General features: G+C 35.2%; 1 protein-coding gene and 1 long non-coding RNA gene across 2 annotated transcripts; one reads left to right on the top strand and one right to left on the bottom strand.

Annotated features, from left to right (window-relative positions):
* Positions 1 to 4,407: 4,407 nt before the first annotated feature.
* LOC141045880 (uncharacterized) lies at positions 4,408 to 6,284 on the top strand. Its single transcript, XR_012218413.1, has 2 exons — positions 4,408 to 5,304; positions 5,822 to 6,284. It is a non-coding gene; the product is annotated as an uncharacterized LOC141045880 (long non-coding RNA).
* A 1,214-nt stretch (positions 6,285 to 7,498) lies between these two features.
* Positions 7,499 to 11,405, bottom strand: LOC112287812 (uncharacterized). Its single transcript, XM_024531259.3, has 6 exons — positions 10,241 to 11,405; positions 9,829 to 9,955; positions 9,295 to 9,687; positions 9,047 to 9,149; positions 8,667 to 8,748; positions 7,499 to 8,530 (listed from the first exon to the last, which is right to left on the bottom strand). Exons 1-6 carry the CDS (start codon positions 10,616 to 10,618, stop codon positions 8,354 to 8,356), a joined length of 1,260 nt encoding a protein of 419 aa, XP_024387027.1. The 5' UTR covers positions 10,619 to 11,405; the 3' UTR covers positions 7,499 to 8,353.
* Positions 11,406 to 19,164: the final 7,759 nt, after the last annotated feature.

Here is a 19,164-nt window from a genome sequence, read left to right as displayed (position 1 = left end):
CTAGCACTCATCCGGTCAAGATTCTTCCTCTCATTCACACACACACACATACTCAAACTCACTCACTCATGCACACACACACGCACAGACTCGCAGTCGCAGCACTCTCAGCACCCGAGTTTGACCGTAGCCAAGCAACGAGGACTTGTGTCACTACCAAGCAAATTCCGAGAGGAAAAAGGAAAAATCCGGCACCACTGGGTCCGTGGATTGGGAGCAAGACGCGTGACGAGGGAGTCAAGGGAGGCGTTGAAGAGGTGATGGCGCGATTGAGAGAGAGACGTAGTGTGCCCGTGAGTGAGTGAGACTGAGTGCGGGATCGGAGTCAACTAACTGCCCTGCATCGCCTTGACCAACCCTCCCGCAACTCTACTCCTCCTCCTACTTTCTACTTTTTCGTCGCCGGACTCCACAACGTTCGTCGTCATCGTTGATGGAGTCGTCGAAACCAATAACGCTCGTCTATATTCTACTTTTGCGTCGCTGGACCCCACAACGTTCGTCGTCATCGTTGATAGAGTCGTCGAAACCAATAACGCTCGTCTATATTCTACTTTTGCGTCGCTGGACCCCACAACGTTCGTCGTCATCGTTGATGGAGTCGTCGAAACCAATAACGCTCGTCTATATTCTACTTTTGCGTCGCTGGACCCCACAACGTTCGTCGTCATCGTTGATGGAGTCGTCGAAACCAATAACGCTCGTCTATATTCTACTTTTGCGTCGCTGGACCCCACAACGTTCGTCGTCATCGTTGATGGAGTCGTCGAAACCAATAACGCTCGTCTATATTCTACTTTTGCGTCGCTGGACCCCACAACGTTCGTCGTCATCGTTGATAGAGTCGTCGAAACCAATAACGCTCGTCTATATTCTACTTTTGCGTCGCTGGACCCCACAACGTTCGTCGTCATCGTTGATGGAGTCGTCGAAACCAATAACGCTCGTCTATATTCTACTTTTGCGTCGCTGGACCCCACAACGTTCGTCGTCATCGTTGATAGAGTCGTCGAAACCAATAACGCTCGTCTATATTCTACTTTTGCGTCGCTGGACCCCACAACGTTCGTCGTCATCGTTGATGGAGTCGTCGAAACCAATAACGCTCGTCTATATTCTACTTTTGCGTCGCTGGACCCCACAACGTTCGTCGTCATCGTTGATGGAGTCGTCGAAACCAATAACGCTCGTCTATATTCTACTTTTGCGTCGCTGGACCCCACAACGTTCGTCGTCATCGTTGATAGAGTCGTCGAAACCAATAACGCTCGTCTATATTCTACTTTTGCGTCGCTGGACCCCACAGCGTTCGTCGTCGTCGTCGTCGTTTGTGTCGACGACTCTGTCGTTGTCGTTGTTGTCATCGTCATTGTCGTCGCAGCGTGGAGTGCCAGGAAGGTACTGTACAGCTGTTTCGAGGGGTTCTTCTTCCATGTGCATTTTCCCACATGCTCGTGCTCTCTGCATAATCCTTTGAAGTTTTTGTTTTGTTTTGTTTTGTTTTTTTAATAATATATTAAAAACTCTTTTGGTTCTAGAATAAAAATTGGACATTGAAAATGCTATACAAAACCAGCAATAATGTGGCATGTTGAAAGGCTCGTCATCCGTTCTTCAGAAGCTTGGATTTCAACTTATTCCAGTTATTGTGCAATCACTACACTTTTCTTTCATATACATACATACATATATATACATATATATATATATACACACACACACATAAACATATATTCCAAGCAGTAATGATTTTTTTTTCAAAGATATTACAAAATTGTGAAACTGTAAAACTGTAAGATGATGATAAATTGGGTAGTCTTATATTAGTAAAAGTTATTTACTAAAAAGGACAAGTGAACTAAGCCAAATATCAAAATATAATAAAAACATTATCTAGAAGAGCCATGCAAACCCTCTTTTATCAATTGAATGAATTATTGTTTGAATAATTATTTTTTAAATAAAAAAATGGAAAAAATAGAATAAAGTAGAATAAAAACAATGACATTTGTTGAATTTCATCATATATCATTTATAACTTTAAAGATGTGATATTAATTGTGTTCATATTTTCAACACATCACTTATAATAAAATATTTCATCCCCCCTCCATGCCTCTTTAAAAAGCAATAATTTGTCTCCCACTTTAAAATTTATTCTAGTTTTGGCCATGGCTTAATCAGGTTGGTTGAAGGCTCTAAATTTATACATGTGCACATGAAAATATTATATGAACTCACAAATCAAATTCCAATGAATTGGGACTATCTTGAGGTCTTTGAAGAATGTAGCTATGATAGCAATGAAAGATCACTAAAGATATTGTATACATTGGACTAACCATCCTTCTCTTACTACATATATATATATATATATATACACATATAAACATACAACATTCTCCCACTGTAACATCCCATATTAATGACATAAAACAATAGAGTGGGGGACTGTAGAAAGAGCACCCACAGAATTGCACGGATTGAGAAGAAGATCAATTTGATTGGAAGAGCATTGATGGCACCATCAAATTGTTTGCATGGATGAATTGCTTTGGGAAGAACTCAACAACAACAACAACACCAAAGTCAGACAAATAGTAGAGGAGAAGAAGATTAGGTAAAAGTGGTTAATTTTCTATTGCCTTCAAAGCCAATTGCACTCTTTGATTAACAACCATGTGTCTATCCCACCCCACATCTTGAATTCTTTGTAGAGACTAGTTTTCATGGTCTACAACCCTCAATTATTCTTTATGACCAAATTGACTAATTGACTATACTTCTTTGACTTCCATTCACGTGTGTTGAAAGGATTTGTAGTACTTTTAGAGGCAAGAAATAGTAAGATGACAAACCCTCTTTTTCTTTTTATTTGTTTTGTTTTTGTTTTTCTTTTTTCCTACGATTCTATAGTAGAAGAATGGGAAAGCACATACTTGGGGCCATCAATAAGGAGCAACCAAGGAAAGGAGGCTCCAAAAGGTATGTTCATAGAATTTTCTAGAACTAAAGGCCACCAATTAGGGCATGACCGGAAGGTTCCGGAATACATCAAGCAAAGAGAATCCACCTTTATGTTACAAGAATAAATGACCTTTGTCATAAGCTTTAGTCTTTTCTCTCCATTTATTTATCTAATTTTATTCATCCAATGCATTTGTACAAGCTTGTTTAGGTGGGTCTTTTCTCACTCATGCCTCACATTCTATTGGTCTAATTGGCTTCATGACTTTATTGACTATCTAGCCTCTTCAAAATGAATGAAAAAATTGTTATTGCTTTGAGGCACTCATTCCAAATTGGCAAATGTGAAACCACAAAATGCTTTTGTAGGAGTGTGACATGTATAAACGGAGTAGATGGTTTGGCTCTCAAAAAGGCTTACACAATATGCTCTAGTTGGTTTTTTATTTATTTATTGGTTTCCTTTCTCATTTATAATTGCAATTTTCTCATCGGACCAAGACAATTCATCAATCTCTCACTTATCGAGGTCCTACTCCTATCACTACTTTTAGTTTTTCTCTTTAAAAGAAAATGTCTGAATGTATGTATGTGTGTGTATATATACATATATAAACATATTAATAAAAATTGTGTGAGACCACAAGTATATTCTCAATTTCATTATTACATAGATAATATATGATTGGCAATAAATAAAAACTTCACTAAATACTTTAAAATTTTATTCCATTGAGAGAGGATTTCTCTATTTTGTGCTGGCAACAATAATTCAGTGACGGCAAGACACAAAAATATAGATGGATAAATTGTGTATTTAAATCATTTCTTTCAACTTTCACTTTTTATTGAAAAATGATATACTTATCAATGTTTTTTTTGGTAAAAAGAATTATTCACAGTATTTATAAATTTTCCAACACATCCAACATAAAATAAAATAAAATTTGAATCATTAAGGCACTGGTGATGTAAATATATATATTTTGTTTATACATTCTTGTTAATAATCAACAACTTTATTTGATATAATGATGTTTTTAATGTGATTATTTTTGTACATCACCTTACATATTTTATGGAGTTTTTACTGAGGCTTTCTAGGTCATAATAAATATGAATCAAGTAATGGTTAACATGATTTGTTAGTAAATAATACAATAATAATAAATCTTGTTGGTTCCTCAAAGTGTTGTATGGTACTACCACATGAATGAGTGTGGTCTTTTAACACTTCTACTTGAAAATACATTAGATCAAGCCACTTTGTTCAAATATATATATATATATATATATATATTTAATGAGTTAATTAACAAATTCACCTGAAATAATCTTGAAGTTCTAATAGTTGTGTCTCTTCAAAGTTTAATTTTAATAAATAATACATCAAAATTTGATACCCAAAACCAACCAATTGTACTTTTTTCTTCCATAACATAAAGTCAGTATTAATCCAGTTTAAACTGTCACACTTTACATGTAATAAGTCTAGCTTATTTTTTAAGGACTAATATGTAGGTGACACAAGTGTTGCCTTCAAATACTAACTAGACTGATTTACAAACTCCATGTTCCTTTGAACAATACAGTTTTAAGAACAATGAAAAAAGGATTGAATGTAATATAGAATACTGCAAATTTCTTGTTTGTGCAAACTAATGCCACTCAATTATCCTCTGTTGTCTGGTTATATTGCCTTATTATCCACCAATAATGAAACACATTGTAAATTCTGTCTGGTGAATACAAAAAGTACACAAACATGAAAATTTCATAATATTTCATAAACTGCTTATCAACAGTTGTGTGGATTTTCAGAAGCTTGCATAACATGTTCATGTTTAAGTGCTCATGCAAACCAAAATAAAAGTAAGCAACAAATATAAAGTTGAAAAATAGCCAACACATGTTGCAGAGGACTAAAGAGTTTCATTCATTCATTTGCTCATTCTCCCATGCTCTAGAATGTATTCTAAATATTTCATAGATACAGTGTATTATGGCACAAATGCTAGAAACCTTGAAGGATGCAAACTGCAATATTGTATAACATTTTATACAATGTTTGACCACTCAAACATTTTTATTAGATTAGGATCTTTGATATTTGAATTTTAGATTTAGTAAAGATTTTTGCAATCCCAAAAAATCTACTTATTCAACTAGAGAAAAATTTAGTGAGAGCATTTTTGACTAAGGTATCTACTTTTTTGCTAAATTGTAAAGAAATTGAACAATTCAACAAGGAGAAATTATTACTAAAAGATCAACATCTAGGTTGAAAAAAGAAGATAGTTGATATCTAAGAGTTTTAGGAGCATGTTCTGTCAATTGGTGAGTTCAATTTTCCTCAAAATTTGTATGCATAATATTTGCTTATGGATTGAAATGAGTAAAAAAATTTAGTTAAGATCAACAATTTGATTAATAGTTGTTGAGATTTTAAAATATCTATAGGAATTGGTTAGGATTTACTTAAGGTTTTTTTGGATTCTTTTTAGTGTTATTTAGGATTTCTTTAGAATTTTCTTAGGATTTAATTTGGATTTCATTAAGATTTAATTAGAATTTCATTAGGGTTATTTTAGATTAGCTTTAGATTTTATTAGGATTTGTTAGGATTTGGTGAGAGTTTGGATAGGATTTTATTAGGATTTAATTAGGATTTCTTTATTATTTTTCTTTAAGATTAATTTCTGATTTTTTATGTATTTTTAGTATTTTCTTTCTAACTTCTTTTGGATTTGATTAAAATTTAATTATGATTGTTAAGATTTGATTAGAGTTTATTTATGATTCTATTTGACTTGTTGGGACCTTGTTGTTGCATTTTTCTATTTACCTTCCATAGCTAGGTGCTTGATGCATTCTCAAGCAAGAATTCACATAATACAATGGCACCATGGATTATCAACCTTTTGAACCAGCTTAATACATGTAATCGCACTAAAGGCCACATTAAGGTTGCAATGAAGGCAAATGAAGTTGCGATGAAGAGCCCTTTGCAAAATTTACAATTACATCGAATGCAAATTAAGTTATAATAAAGAATCCACTATAAAAGAGACCATTGCGATAAATGCAAATCAAATTGCATTAAAGAATCCTCTACAAAAGGGACAATTGTGATGAAGTCAAATCAAGTTGCAATGAAGCATGATTTGCAAAAGTTTTTTGATATCAAGTGGTCAATTTGTAATTCAATATTAAAAAAGTAATATATATCAAAACACAATATACCTTAGTAGCCAAAATGACAGTGCTTTTTACTGCATTAAATAAATAAATAAATAATAAAAATAAAAATTACACAGATTGTATTGCGTAAAAGAACAATCTGAATTTTTTTATGTAATTGAGATGATGTCATTTCAACAACTCACAAACATTGTACTTAAATTGCTTGCACATGATAATCCCACATACAATTGCCCATGAGTAAAGACATGTTGTACCACAGATGGAAACTAACAATGCTCATAGTTTGTCCTTGTGCTTTATTTATAGTCATTGCAAAGGCAAGTTGAAGAAGGAACTGCCTACATGGAAGCCAAAATGGCCAATGTGTGGTACTCATATGTGTATGATCATGTTATTTTTATTTTCAATCAAACCTTTTAACTCTCATGTTGATATCATTTTTAGATCTCTATCCACCACAATTGTTATATTTTGATAAGATTTCTAAAGATTAGGCACATGCTTTACGATCAATATGTCATAGTTTTTATACAAACTATAAGTAAGGTTATACTTGATATAAAGAATGTTAAATGCCTTTGAAAAATAAATGAAGTGATAAATAAATTTTAAAAATTAAAATTAAAAGATAAAGTATTTAAGTGACTTCATATATGCAAGTTGTTTTGAATTAAGAGTTAACTGACCTATATTGCATGACAATAAAATCAACACACAAGGTATAAAACCATTTTGTTTCAAAATAATTCTTTTATAATTTTAAGATACATAAGTTTAATCAATAACAAATATTGATCATTACTTTGTCAAAATTTGTGAAGATATAGTACAATTTATTTATTTATTTATCTTTAGAATAATGTGGTATTTGATTTTCTATTAAATGTATAAACTTATATTTTGAAGGACAATTTTTTATGAGATTTATAAACTTTCTACCACACATCGGTAATAATTTTCACACAGCACTTAAATGTTCATGAAAGAATACATAAAATTAAAAATTAAAGTTGACTGAGATATAAGAGTATAAAAATAGAGGTCAAACTTGAAATATAGTGGCATATTTTTAAGATTCAAGGACCAAATTTCTTACAAAAAAAAATAATTACACAAAATTGTATTAAAATTTGTACTATCATTATTCACAACTTTTCTATTCACAGTTTCAATGTTGAATACTATCATTTTCACAATAGTAAAATCTTTAAAACATAGAGACTATTTATTTTATCTTATTTCTTCAAACACCAAATGTAAAAGAAAAACCAATTGTAATGATTGCAAAGAATTGTAACAAAACATACACATAATACTCTTCTAAACATTAAAAAGTAAAATGATCAAATGTTAAATAGATTTCAAAAAATCATTTTCATATTCGTAGTGTTTTTTTTATAAAAAAAAAATAGAAGAGAGAAAAAGAAGGAACTGTCATCTTCAAATTTTCAACGAGAAATAAGCTCTCTTCCCTACCACGCCGAAGGTCGGCTGGCATTCAAGTCTCACCTCGTATTCTCCGTCACACACCCACACACACACACTCCCTTCTCTTGCATGAGTGGCCTCGGATCCTCCGCCCGCGGGTATTCAATTTTTTGAAAAAACGCAGGACTTCGCCTCGGGTACTCGACCCCCAAGTGTTGCATAGGGCGTTAGAACTTCCAGAGCCAGTACCCAAATGCGGGGAGGCGAAGCGGAGAAGATTTTTTGGGGAAGTTAAGGCGACTAAAAAAATCGCTTTGAGATCAAACGCCAACCAGAATTAGGGTTCAAACACACCAGTCGAAACTCTCTCGTATGTCTCTCTCTGTGTAGTGTGTGTACATGGATGGGCCCATCGATCGTGAAGCACGATGGCGATGGTGTCCCGAAAAAGGAATGATCTAACTAACCTGTCTGCCCTAACTCGTCGATATGTGTCTCTCTCTCTCTCTCGAGATGGATTCATTTACTGTACAAATGGTTGTGTGTCAGCCTGGTGTGAACCATGGGAAATTGTTGGAAGAACTTTCACCACCTCTGAAGACAAACGCAAGGATCTTCGGGTGCGTCGCTCTATCGCTGATATGAAGGACAAAATTGCAGGTGACCACATGACATGGTACGCGACAGCTGGTAGCGGAGGAGTAGGATCCTTTCTGAATGTGATCTTCATGTAAGATTGTGGTGATGAAGAGGATTAGTATAAGGGAAGGCAGGTACGAGGCACTTTGCTGGTGCGTCTGAGACTTTTGGAGTCCATAGCTCCTCCTCTCACTGCTCTTTCGAGGACCTTAGCTTCTGCTGTGATCCTGTCCTCTGATTTCCGGCCTGCCATTGACATGCTGTTGTAAAACTTCTCCTTCAAACCTGGGGACTGCAGCAGTGGAGAAAACACAACAAAAATTGTCATGAAGCTTTTCAAAAGGAAAAAACAAAAAAACAAACAAACTGATTCCAATGCGAGTTCATCATGTTGATTAAATAATAAAGGGCAGAGATTCTTCACAAACCTCGGGTTGCTTCACTGCTGTAGCGGCTTTGGCTCGTTGGTGATCTTCCAAGGACTTGATTTCTTTCTCCTTCCTTTTGTGTCTGTTTGACAGAAGGCAAGGTTCAAGCAAGTAGGTTAGACTGCCGTTTTCAAACTCTTCGGTCCGATTGCAGATAACACAACTAGCCAGAATATCCAAGAGTGGAGCTCAGTTGTCTTGATATCGACGGATTTAGAGATCATTTTCCACATAGTGCCACAAAGTTTCATTCCCGAAATGTGACATCCTCAAACGCGATTGTTGACTTCACAGAAAGAAGTGGAACAAAAAGAAAAGAAAAAAAAAGGGGAAAGGAAAGACTGAAAAACCAAATGCCTGGTTCAAAACAATCTGCTTACTTCATGTGGTTTTGAGGAGCGATGTACGGCTGTGGTGACCGAACTTGCTCAAATGCTTCTTGCTCCGAGGTCCTTCTGTATAATCTCTGAAGAGGAGTTGGCCCTAAAAGCCACAACTATCAAATTATGGTTATAATTTAACTATTAACTGTGACTGTCACGGCAAGTGAAACAAATTTCCTAAAAAAACTGTACGTGTATGTCATTTTGGCTACCAATCACACCACGAAATGTTTTTTGAACTTTACCATAAATCGCGCCCGTGCGAGTTTTTTTGTCATCCACCCACATATCCTTCAAATCGCCACTTCCAGAACGATTGAGAATGCGAGCTACGCGTGGAAGTTCCATGGACCAGTTCCGGCGTGGTTTCCTCCTCACAACTTGCGGAAGTACGCCAAGATTAGAGATGTCGGAGTCAGCATCGGAGACATTCGAAGCTCCATTGCGGGCCTTGTAATCAAAGTTACTCGCAGACGGATCGCGTGTACTCATTCCGGCCGCATTTCCGGCGGCTAATATATGCTTCCACTCAAAGGTTAAACTAAACTCGCTACGGGGTGAGCCACATTCCTCTGAATTGAAATTCTCATGGTGATCGTTCGTTTGTTTAAATGCAGGCGGAGACGGAAAGTCGCTATCTGCAAAATACATCAGCCAAGACGCAACTGTAAGCTCAGTGCACGCCCAATAGAGAATTTTCACCAAGTAAGCGTACAGTACAAAAACTCAAAGAAAAAATGAGGTAAATTCAGGAGGCCGTAGAGTTTCGGAGGGGCTACATCGCGCATTCTTCAAAGCGGTCGAAAGAAAGCTGCCTCCAGTGCTGTAGTGTTCGGCATCAATCCTTGAGACGTCTTCCGAGTTTCTATTAGCTGCACTTTTAGAAGGAGGAGAAATGGTCCTTGACTGCAACAGCGCCACATTCCAAACACAACTGTTAATCTCTTAGTTGTCGTGACAATACAGCAAATGTATGAAACATCACATCTTTCTGCCAGTAAAGAAGCTAACAAGTACAACATAACAATTTCATTACAAAAAATGTATGAAACATCACATCTTTCTGCCAGTAAAGAAGCTAACAAGTACAACATAACAATTTCATTACAAAGATACAGAATGTAAATGTCGCACGAACAACTCCAGGACAATCCCGTTAGGAACACAAGGAGGTTGGGTTGGAGTACCCACCCTGCTATGAGCAGCTTTGCTAGTCTTGGAATCTAAGGTTTGGAACCAAGTAGCGCAGCTGGAATGGTCCCATCCGCTGGGTGAAGAGTTGAGGAAATCAGAGGAGGAAGGGTTCTCATCATCAAGTGTGTCCAGCACGGAGGTAGGACTCGTCTTCTCTAGCCACGCCTCGACGGTTTCCCGCGAACGAAACATGCGCTCCGATGTAACAGACGCAACTGCGCCACTACTCGTCTGTGGCAATTTGCTGGATTGTTGTTCTTCATGCCACCAGCCATGGTGACCCGGCCATTGGCTTGTGGGTTTGGGGGGACAACTGTGGGGCTTATCCTGGAGTTGCTTCCCCAAATATTGTGTTGCCCTTGAACGTATGGACATCTGTAAAGGGAGTCTTAATTCTCCGAAATGATCTATTCTACCCTGGGTGTACGTATACTCTGCAACGAGCTTTACCAATGAAGATTGATGCCCCGGTATGCTACACACGTGCTTGTAACGACTAGTTCGAGATTGAACACCGACTGAATGAATGCCGGCAATACTAAGGAACGCTCAGTATCTCAACGCAGCGCTGGAGACTTCTACCTGTGGCCGTTTCTAAACTCCACCGCACTTCAGTCTATCCTCACAGTCTGACGCCGAAATCCCCAATGGTAAGAATCACACAAACCAAGCCTCTGCTCCAAATACTCGTGCTTTGAGCCAAGGATTCGAGCTGCAAAATGTCTATTCAATAGAATCTAACTAACCTAAGAACATTAATGAAACTCCCACGACCAGCTTCGACTCAAAAAATGCGCACAGAACTCACCCAAAAAAACAACCGCTTCACCTCAGCTCTCCCACTCTAGCAAGCAGCATCCGGTCCAGATCCCAAAGCAATTGAATCGCCACCTTATGTGAGTCACCACTCATCCCCCACTCATCACCAGCTCATCATGCGCTGACGCACACCACCATACAATCCTCAATCCCAAACAGTAACCAATCTGGAAACCGACTTCGAGACCCCCCCCCCCCCAAACAGAGCTAACCTAAGAGTAGAAACCACAGCGTCACCGCAAAATGATCCGACATATCCTTTGACCAACCCACTTGTACCAAACCTCGAGCCAAAGACAAATTTCTCCATGGGACCCACTTCCATGCACTTGCAGCAACACCGAACATCGACACCAACTCTCTCAGTTGCGAAGTCCCAATCATCTCGCGGGCAGCGCTAAATCGAGAGGAAATACCGTGAGGAATAGACACCTGGTGATGGAACGCCAGCTGCACGAGAGAATTTTGGACGCATCTAGAGCGGCAAAATCGCCTCGAAATTAGCTAGCCACCCGGCGCAGGCTGGTGAATCGGACAAACATGCGACGAGAGACGGAATGGGTGCGAAGGCATCGCGAAGCATCAGCAGCAACAGCGACACTTCAGGGTTGCGTCAGGCAGGACCTGCTGCTGCTTCGGCGTCGGTGGGCGACGAACTCCGCAAGGAGGCCCCCGGGACAAGTGGGGGGGATGATGCCGAGGTGGCAGGTATCGAGGGGAAATAGATCTGAGCTGGACCCCCCCCATGTGTGCGTCATATCTTCTTCCCCCTCGGGGTCGGGTCCAGGTGCACGGGTACAGGTCCACTTCTCCCGTGCCTGCGCGGACCCGACGACGATGTCCTCTGGTTGGTGCAAGATCCTCGCTGCGTTCTCGCCGTTCCCAACGATGTTCCCAAGCACAGACTCCCCCACACACCCCTTGTGTGTATTGTCTCATTCTAGCGTCAACTTCAAGATTGATTTGATTGCTCTACTTTGAAGTAGTATGATAAGGGGGAACAATAATATATTTATTTATTTTTCTGTACTACTTTGTAGAAATATTTAAAAAAAAATACCTTTTTTATTGTTGATTGTTTTTTGTTTTATTTTATTCATTAGAGGGAGCTATGTTTGATTCAAATGGCTTCCAATCAGAGAAAATCATTCCATAAATATAAAATTTGTATATATCTTTTATGTTTGTTATAAATTGGGAGACTAAAATAAATAAATAAGTATTGGCAAAGATTGTTGGTGGAATGGAGTTGTGGTAATCTACAAAATCATAGAACTATACAACTAGAGAATACTTGAAATAGTACAAAGATTAGAAATATGAGTGGAGTTTGTTTAATGATTCCTAATTTTAAGTTGCAAAAATGTGTGTATCCTTGGTAAGATCTATGTGAGAGTGCAAAGTAGAATTTAATTTCCATCTCTTCTCATAGCTTTGTAACCAATAGTTTGATCTCTTTGTGCTTGGAACACCATTTTTTTTTTAATTATTATTATCATTAAAACAACCATTCTTTTTGTACAAATTGTTTTCTTAGTGGTCAATATAGATCACACATAATCACACATGTGAAGTCATGAAACTAAGTTATTGCAAGTTATGTGTGATTGGAATACTTAACTTGCAATTACATAAATATTTGTATTGGATTATCAACCGAAATATGGTGGTAAGACTATTAACGTAAAAACGTTACTAAATACAAACAATTGACATTGTTTGCAACCGCATGGGCAAACTTACTTATGTAGTTTTTAGATTTAATTTTTTTGTTTACACTACTTGTGTTATTTTTTAACATCAAATCTGAAAAACAAATTGACAAAATACTTTAGCAATAAGGATTGTGTATTTGAAAACAATGCATTCTTTTTCTTCCATTTCTATTGGACGTGTAGACATCTCTGAGTAATATAACAAAATAATAATAATAATAATAATAATAATAAAATGCAAATTTAATACATGATTTACATTCATGCAAATAAATGCTAAACTTTGTATTGGCTTTTAAAATAGAATTTCCAAAGCTAGAAGGATTCACAAGTCCAGTTGTGTAGCATTTTTTATTTTAACTTTATTTTAATATTTTATAATAGAGAATTATAGGTTTGTATCTAGTACATTATTTACAATGTTTTACTACATGCTTGTTATAATAAAAATCAACAAGGACCTTGCCCAAGGGAGGGAGGGTGCGGAAATGAGTATCAGGGGATGGTGACCGTGCCAGGGCGGGTATAAATTAGGGCTCACTGCTGCATTGAAGTCCAGCAGGGCCAACGCTTTCTTCCACGTGTGACGTAATCTACCACGTGGGCATAGATTTTGTTAAACTAGATTAAATTAAATTAAATTTTAATTTTAATTTTTGTCTCTCGGTTGCCTACGTGGATGGGTGCCTTCCTACTAACCAGGCCAATTACGCAGCGGCACCACCCGATCCATATATTGGAGGACGACACGTGGATTTGCTTATTACTTGCTATGTCGTAGATGTCCCCAAAACAGCCTCCTCCGTGATTTATTTTTTCTATTTTAAAAAACATTTGTGCCCTAAATGATTCAAATAATTAATTAAAAGCTGTTAGTGTGAGCTTTGTGCTTGTTTGCTTCAATTTAAAAAATGCTTTTGTTGATATATTTCATGGAATCACACACAATGTTGTAACTTGATGTTGAAGCATTCTGTGTTTTAGTTTTTTAAAGTATTGTAACTTGTAGAAGTGAAGAAGTCTCCCATAATTGGTTTATAGCTTGAGAAAAGATGAGGTGGACTTCACTTTATTTTTACGTGACATGGATAGTGTTGTCCATTGGAATTTGTGATAGGCCCACCTCAAGATATGGTTACACAAAAATTTAAGAGCCCGTATCGAAGATTGCTAAGAATATTCATGAAAAGGTGTTTAAATTCAAATATTTGTATATTTGTCATAATTGCCACAATGAAGGCATGAATTTCCATATTTAGAATTGCAACAAAAAAATGATTTTGTCCTCCTCTTACATAATACTACCTCCAAAAGTCTTTACTTCCAAAAAAAAAGAAAAAAATAAAGAATTTTTCTATACTAAATAGAAAACCTTTATAAAGCTTTTAAATCATGGCCTTTCAAAGTGGGATTCTAGGTCCAAATATCCCCTTAGCCCATAATATCTTTGACCAAAAAAATATTGATTGTGTTTCCATTCATGTCTTGTCACCACTAAAAGTATAGTGGATTTATATCAACAATCACAATGATTAATTCACAAGAATAACTATAACAAAAAAACATAAACAGTTGATTAATAATAATAAATATTTGAAGTACTCAGGAATATAGATGAAATCTCTAAATCACAATCTAAAAACTGTTTATTGAAAGACGTCATCTACCAATTATCTTTTATTTAGCATTTTATAGATATACACATTATGCACAAGATTCTGCATGCCACATGTTGCGATAATTTATTTAAATAATGATTTACAAATAAGGTGTTATTCAATCAGTATACATTGATACTTGTTCAAACAAAAAAAAACCAAAAAAACAGGGAAAACAGGAAAAATACAACAAAATCATAAATGCATATTCAAACAAACATGCACGTGCTTTTACTCAATACACGAATTTTATGTGCAGCCCAATCATTCTTTTGTAAAAAAAGCAATGGGATGTATAGTTTTCACTACCCAGCAAACCAGAACTAGATATCCATTGCACAAAATTTTATCAATTTCTCATGAAAAGTATTATAAGATGCATGTGATTGAATCGATGACTAGCAAAAAGAAAAAGCTGTATGGAGCTGAAACAGAATGATCGATCCATGTTGTCTCCGATAAGCTTGATTGGCGATCAGAACTTGGTACAACTGATAAGAACTGATACACATTCACTCACAACTTACCGAATCGATCTGGGGCATGGAAGCAATTGGGTACTGTAACTACAGATTGCTCTCCCATGGCGCCATCAACTGGAGCTCCACGCGCCAAAAATCCACTGCATTGTCGAGCATCGAAGCTGAATACGTCGCCATGGCTACGACGGCATCTAAGCTTGTGTGGTTGCGCCTGCTCCTCCACGACCTACACTGCACCAAAATCTTAAAACAACCTACCCTCATTTACTGCGACAATCAATCCGCGCTCCCCTTCGTGGACACAACCAAGTTTCATTCCAGGACGAAACAAATCTCTATACGCTACCACTTCATATGACAACTGGCGGCTCACAACAAAGTCTTGTTACAATACTGCCCAACACACACTAAGCGCACGGACATTCTTACAAAATCACTCTCTGGCCCGAAGCTTGCCCAGCACTTACCCTTGCTTGGCCTGCGTGGAGGAGAAACCCCACCTTGACGATGATTTGGTTAAGCGGCCGTTTTGGAATCAAGATTAGATTTAACTAATTCATCCATAACGGCTAGAGAAGAATGAAACGTCGCATCCTGTCAAGGGGGCGCGACAATATCCGTCGCACCTCCCTTGATAGGATAAACATTGTACACACAATTATGATTACACTCAATTTTAACATTCTAATAAAAACTCTCAGATTCACCTTGTTCTAATACGTACGTGGTGCATATGCTTCGAGAAGTTGCACTTGCTGGTTGCATTGTGGGTCTGGCTTGGTAGGAAGCTCCGCAGTGCTTTGGATCCCAACACTAGCATCTCGTTTGCTCATTGCATAGGGTCCTCACTCACGGGACCATGTTGCAGCCATGGGTCTCGTCGAAGGTCTGCCCTGTGGACAACTTTCTTGACGTGAGCTTTAACATGACGATGGTCTTCTGGTTTTGGCTGCGATTCGTGGGGACATAGCTTGGTGAGTCACTGATCAGAAGCACGGAGTCAAGGTGTTCTCTAGCTTCATCCAAGTTGGGTAAGCGGCGGTCTACCGAGTGAGACCCCGACTGAGAGTCTACCATCATGTCGACGGATCTCACATCGCTGTGGTCAACATTGCGTACGCAACTATAATGCAGGAGAGCGAAGGCTTGCGCGGAACCGAATACGATCTGGTGTCGAATCCGCCATCTCAGACCTTCGGGGGCAATGAACTTCTCGGCGAGGTCCGGTAACATCTCCTTTGTGCAGATCTGAATGAGAAGTGTAACGGTGAGAGTATCAGATGTACATTGAGGACCATCGCTGCTGCAATCTTCTCTGCTGGCGATAAAAAGAAATGGTTGAAACTTAAGCTGAGAATTGCACTAAATTTTACTCGTACGAAAGCGGCCACAAGTCTTAGTAATATAAGATCATGTGGTATTTGCTCTGGAGCTCACATCGCCACTGATTCTAAATGCTGGAAAAACCACAACTAATCAGTTCCTCGTGTGAAACGAAGATTCTCATGTCGCTAGCAAGCTATCTGAGAGCCTTTTCAGAACTTGCATAGTGGTGCTCACAAGTAAATACTGTGTAAGCGTCTTTAACAGGAGAAAAAAAACAAAACAAAACAAAACAAACAAACAAATAAACAGTTTTTGTGTATCTTTATCATCTTTTTTTTAGCATCTTTTATTAAATACATCTTCAACATCTTCGACAGTTTTTGAGCATCTTCAACAGAAAACTGTAAATGTATTGGATGGCGACGTAAAAGAGCTCATTAGCCACACTGGATACAAGAGTCGTTCATCAGATATATATATATATATATATATATATACAAAGAATTAAGAATCACGAATTGATAAGAAGTGAAATGGTGGTGTAGTTCAAGTTTTTGTTTGTTTGTTTGTTTGTTTGTTTGTTTGTTTTGTTTTGTTTTGTTTTTTTTTTTTTTTTGGTTTTGTTTTAATTTAGATCAACTATTGTTCAATTTGCCTACCCCAAAAGGTATTAACTTGGAAATTATTTATACTCTTGAGTGAATAACAAATTTTTTTTAAGGTTAAATCCAATTTTTAAAAGTAAAATTGTCATAGTAATTGTGGATTTTTGAAGTACTACTCAAAATAGTTTATTAAAAAAAATTGACTATCAACACAACAGTTCAATATATTTTGAATGAAAGTAATTCTAGTTTTAAAAAATTAAACTATATGACTTGGTAATATATTAAGAAAAAAAAAAATGTGAAATGAAGAGGAAGAATTTTACCAAGTTTAGTTTTATGCTTTAAGATAAAATTCTTTAAAGTTTATATGTATATGTATATTATTCATTATTCTTTTTGAAACATACCACAATTATATAAAGTTTTAAAAATATATCCAAGAGAATATTTTGAATGTACATAAATATCATTTGACTAAAAGACAATGTTATCAAAGTAACTTCACAAATTATTTCTATTAAAAAATGTGTCATTTTATTGAGATTTTTAAAAATAAATTGTTATTAAAATCATATAATTTATCCTAAGTATTCTAAGACTTGTATATAAAAAAAATTAAAGATTGTAAAGGTATGAATACTATAATTCTAAAAAAGAATTAATTATATTACAGAGAAAATTTTTAAACCATTTATGTATTTTTTATATTCTCTTTATAATTACTTATACTTAAATGTTATTATTTTTATTTATTCTTTGTTTTTTACATCTTTTTTTAAGAATGGTCAAACATATTAAAAAATAAGCATAATTCTTGGTATGATACTTAAAACTTAGAGGGTTTTTGAAATGTTGATAAGATAAAATAAATTAAATCAAAATAAGTTAAAAATTCTAAAAGTATAAACTTCTAAAGAATGCTTTGGTAAAAAGATTTGATTAAATATCATAGACCACCAAACAATAATCTCAATTAGAATGATGAAACAATATTAAAGCTCTAAGAATGCAAAATATTCTGAAAGAAGGAAGTTTCTCAAAATATTTAAAAATATACTATGTATATAAACTATTAAAATCTTTAAAAAATATCTATAAAATAGTTAATTTTATTGTTTAGAATAATACTAAGTAAAATATGATTTCAAGGATGTTAATCATCATTAATATTCTTTTATGTGTACTTAAAATACTAAAAATATAAATAGGATATTGTAATAATATCTAAAATTTATGACACATCGATAAAGAAATAAAATGTGAAAACATAGTTTGTATTTATGTTATCTTAAAATATTGAAAACTATCTTATGTAAACTTTTTGGTACAATATTTAGCTCATTGAAGGTGGTAATGCTTAAAGATGGCCAAATGGCAAATCTTTACAATTAATTTTTTTAATAGAGTATCATATTGATTAATGATATACTAGAGTAGAAGATATGAAGAAACATTTATGAAAAATGTAATAAGTGAAAACATGGTTCTCAATAGAGTTAAACCATTATAAGATAAAATCAAATGGTATATTTATTAATTAAATATGTTTCTTAGATTTATTCTAATAACTTAGATTATTTTATTATAGAATTATATATATTTCTTTTTCTTTTTACTCCTTTGAATCTTTAGAGAGCAACCCAAGAAAATTTAAAATGGTACAATTTGACTTGGAATTTCACTATTAGTGACTTCAATATTCTAATTAGTTAATTAAATGGCTATGGTTTTTTAAGAGAGTGTTAAGTTTAAATTAGTGATAATTTTTTTTATATAAAATATTGTCTTAGTATAGTTATTATCTTTCCTTACAATAGATTTAAAATAAGTAGTAGATGCCACATAAAGTTGAAGATGATAAATTGTAAAATGGTGATGTTATTATATAACTATATTATAAGATGAAATAATCTTATTTTAAAATCTTAAATATAAGTATAATCCTCAAAAATTAAGCTAGTAGTTTAAAAAAATTAGAATTTAATAATATGCTAAATCAAATATATATATGTATATATATATATATATATATATATATATTTGCACCAAATATAATTAAATTTGATATATACATAAGTGATGACATGTTTTAAAAATCTAATTTTAGTGATATTTTAAAATAAAATTGTGATATATATGGTTTATAAAGAAGCTTTTAATATCTTAATCAAGTTGCAAGGATGTTCCATATATAAAACAATATTAAAATAAATAAATAAAAATGGAAAATAGTTTTTAAAGTCCAAAAAAATTTGCATATAAAAAATATGATCTTACAAGGAAATTTCTTTATGAACTCAATCATTTAAGTAA

The sequence above is a fragment of the Physcomitrium patens genome, chromosome 10, assembly GCF_059467195.1.
Source record: "Physcomitrium patens ecotype Gransden chromosome 10, ASM5946719v1, whole genome shotgun sequence".
Lineage (NCBI taxonomy): Eukaryota > Viridiplantae > Streptophyta > Bryopsida > Funariales > Funariaceae > Physcomitrium > Physcomitrium patens.
This window is presented reverse-complemented; position numbering and strand designations above follow the sequence as displayed.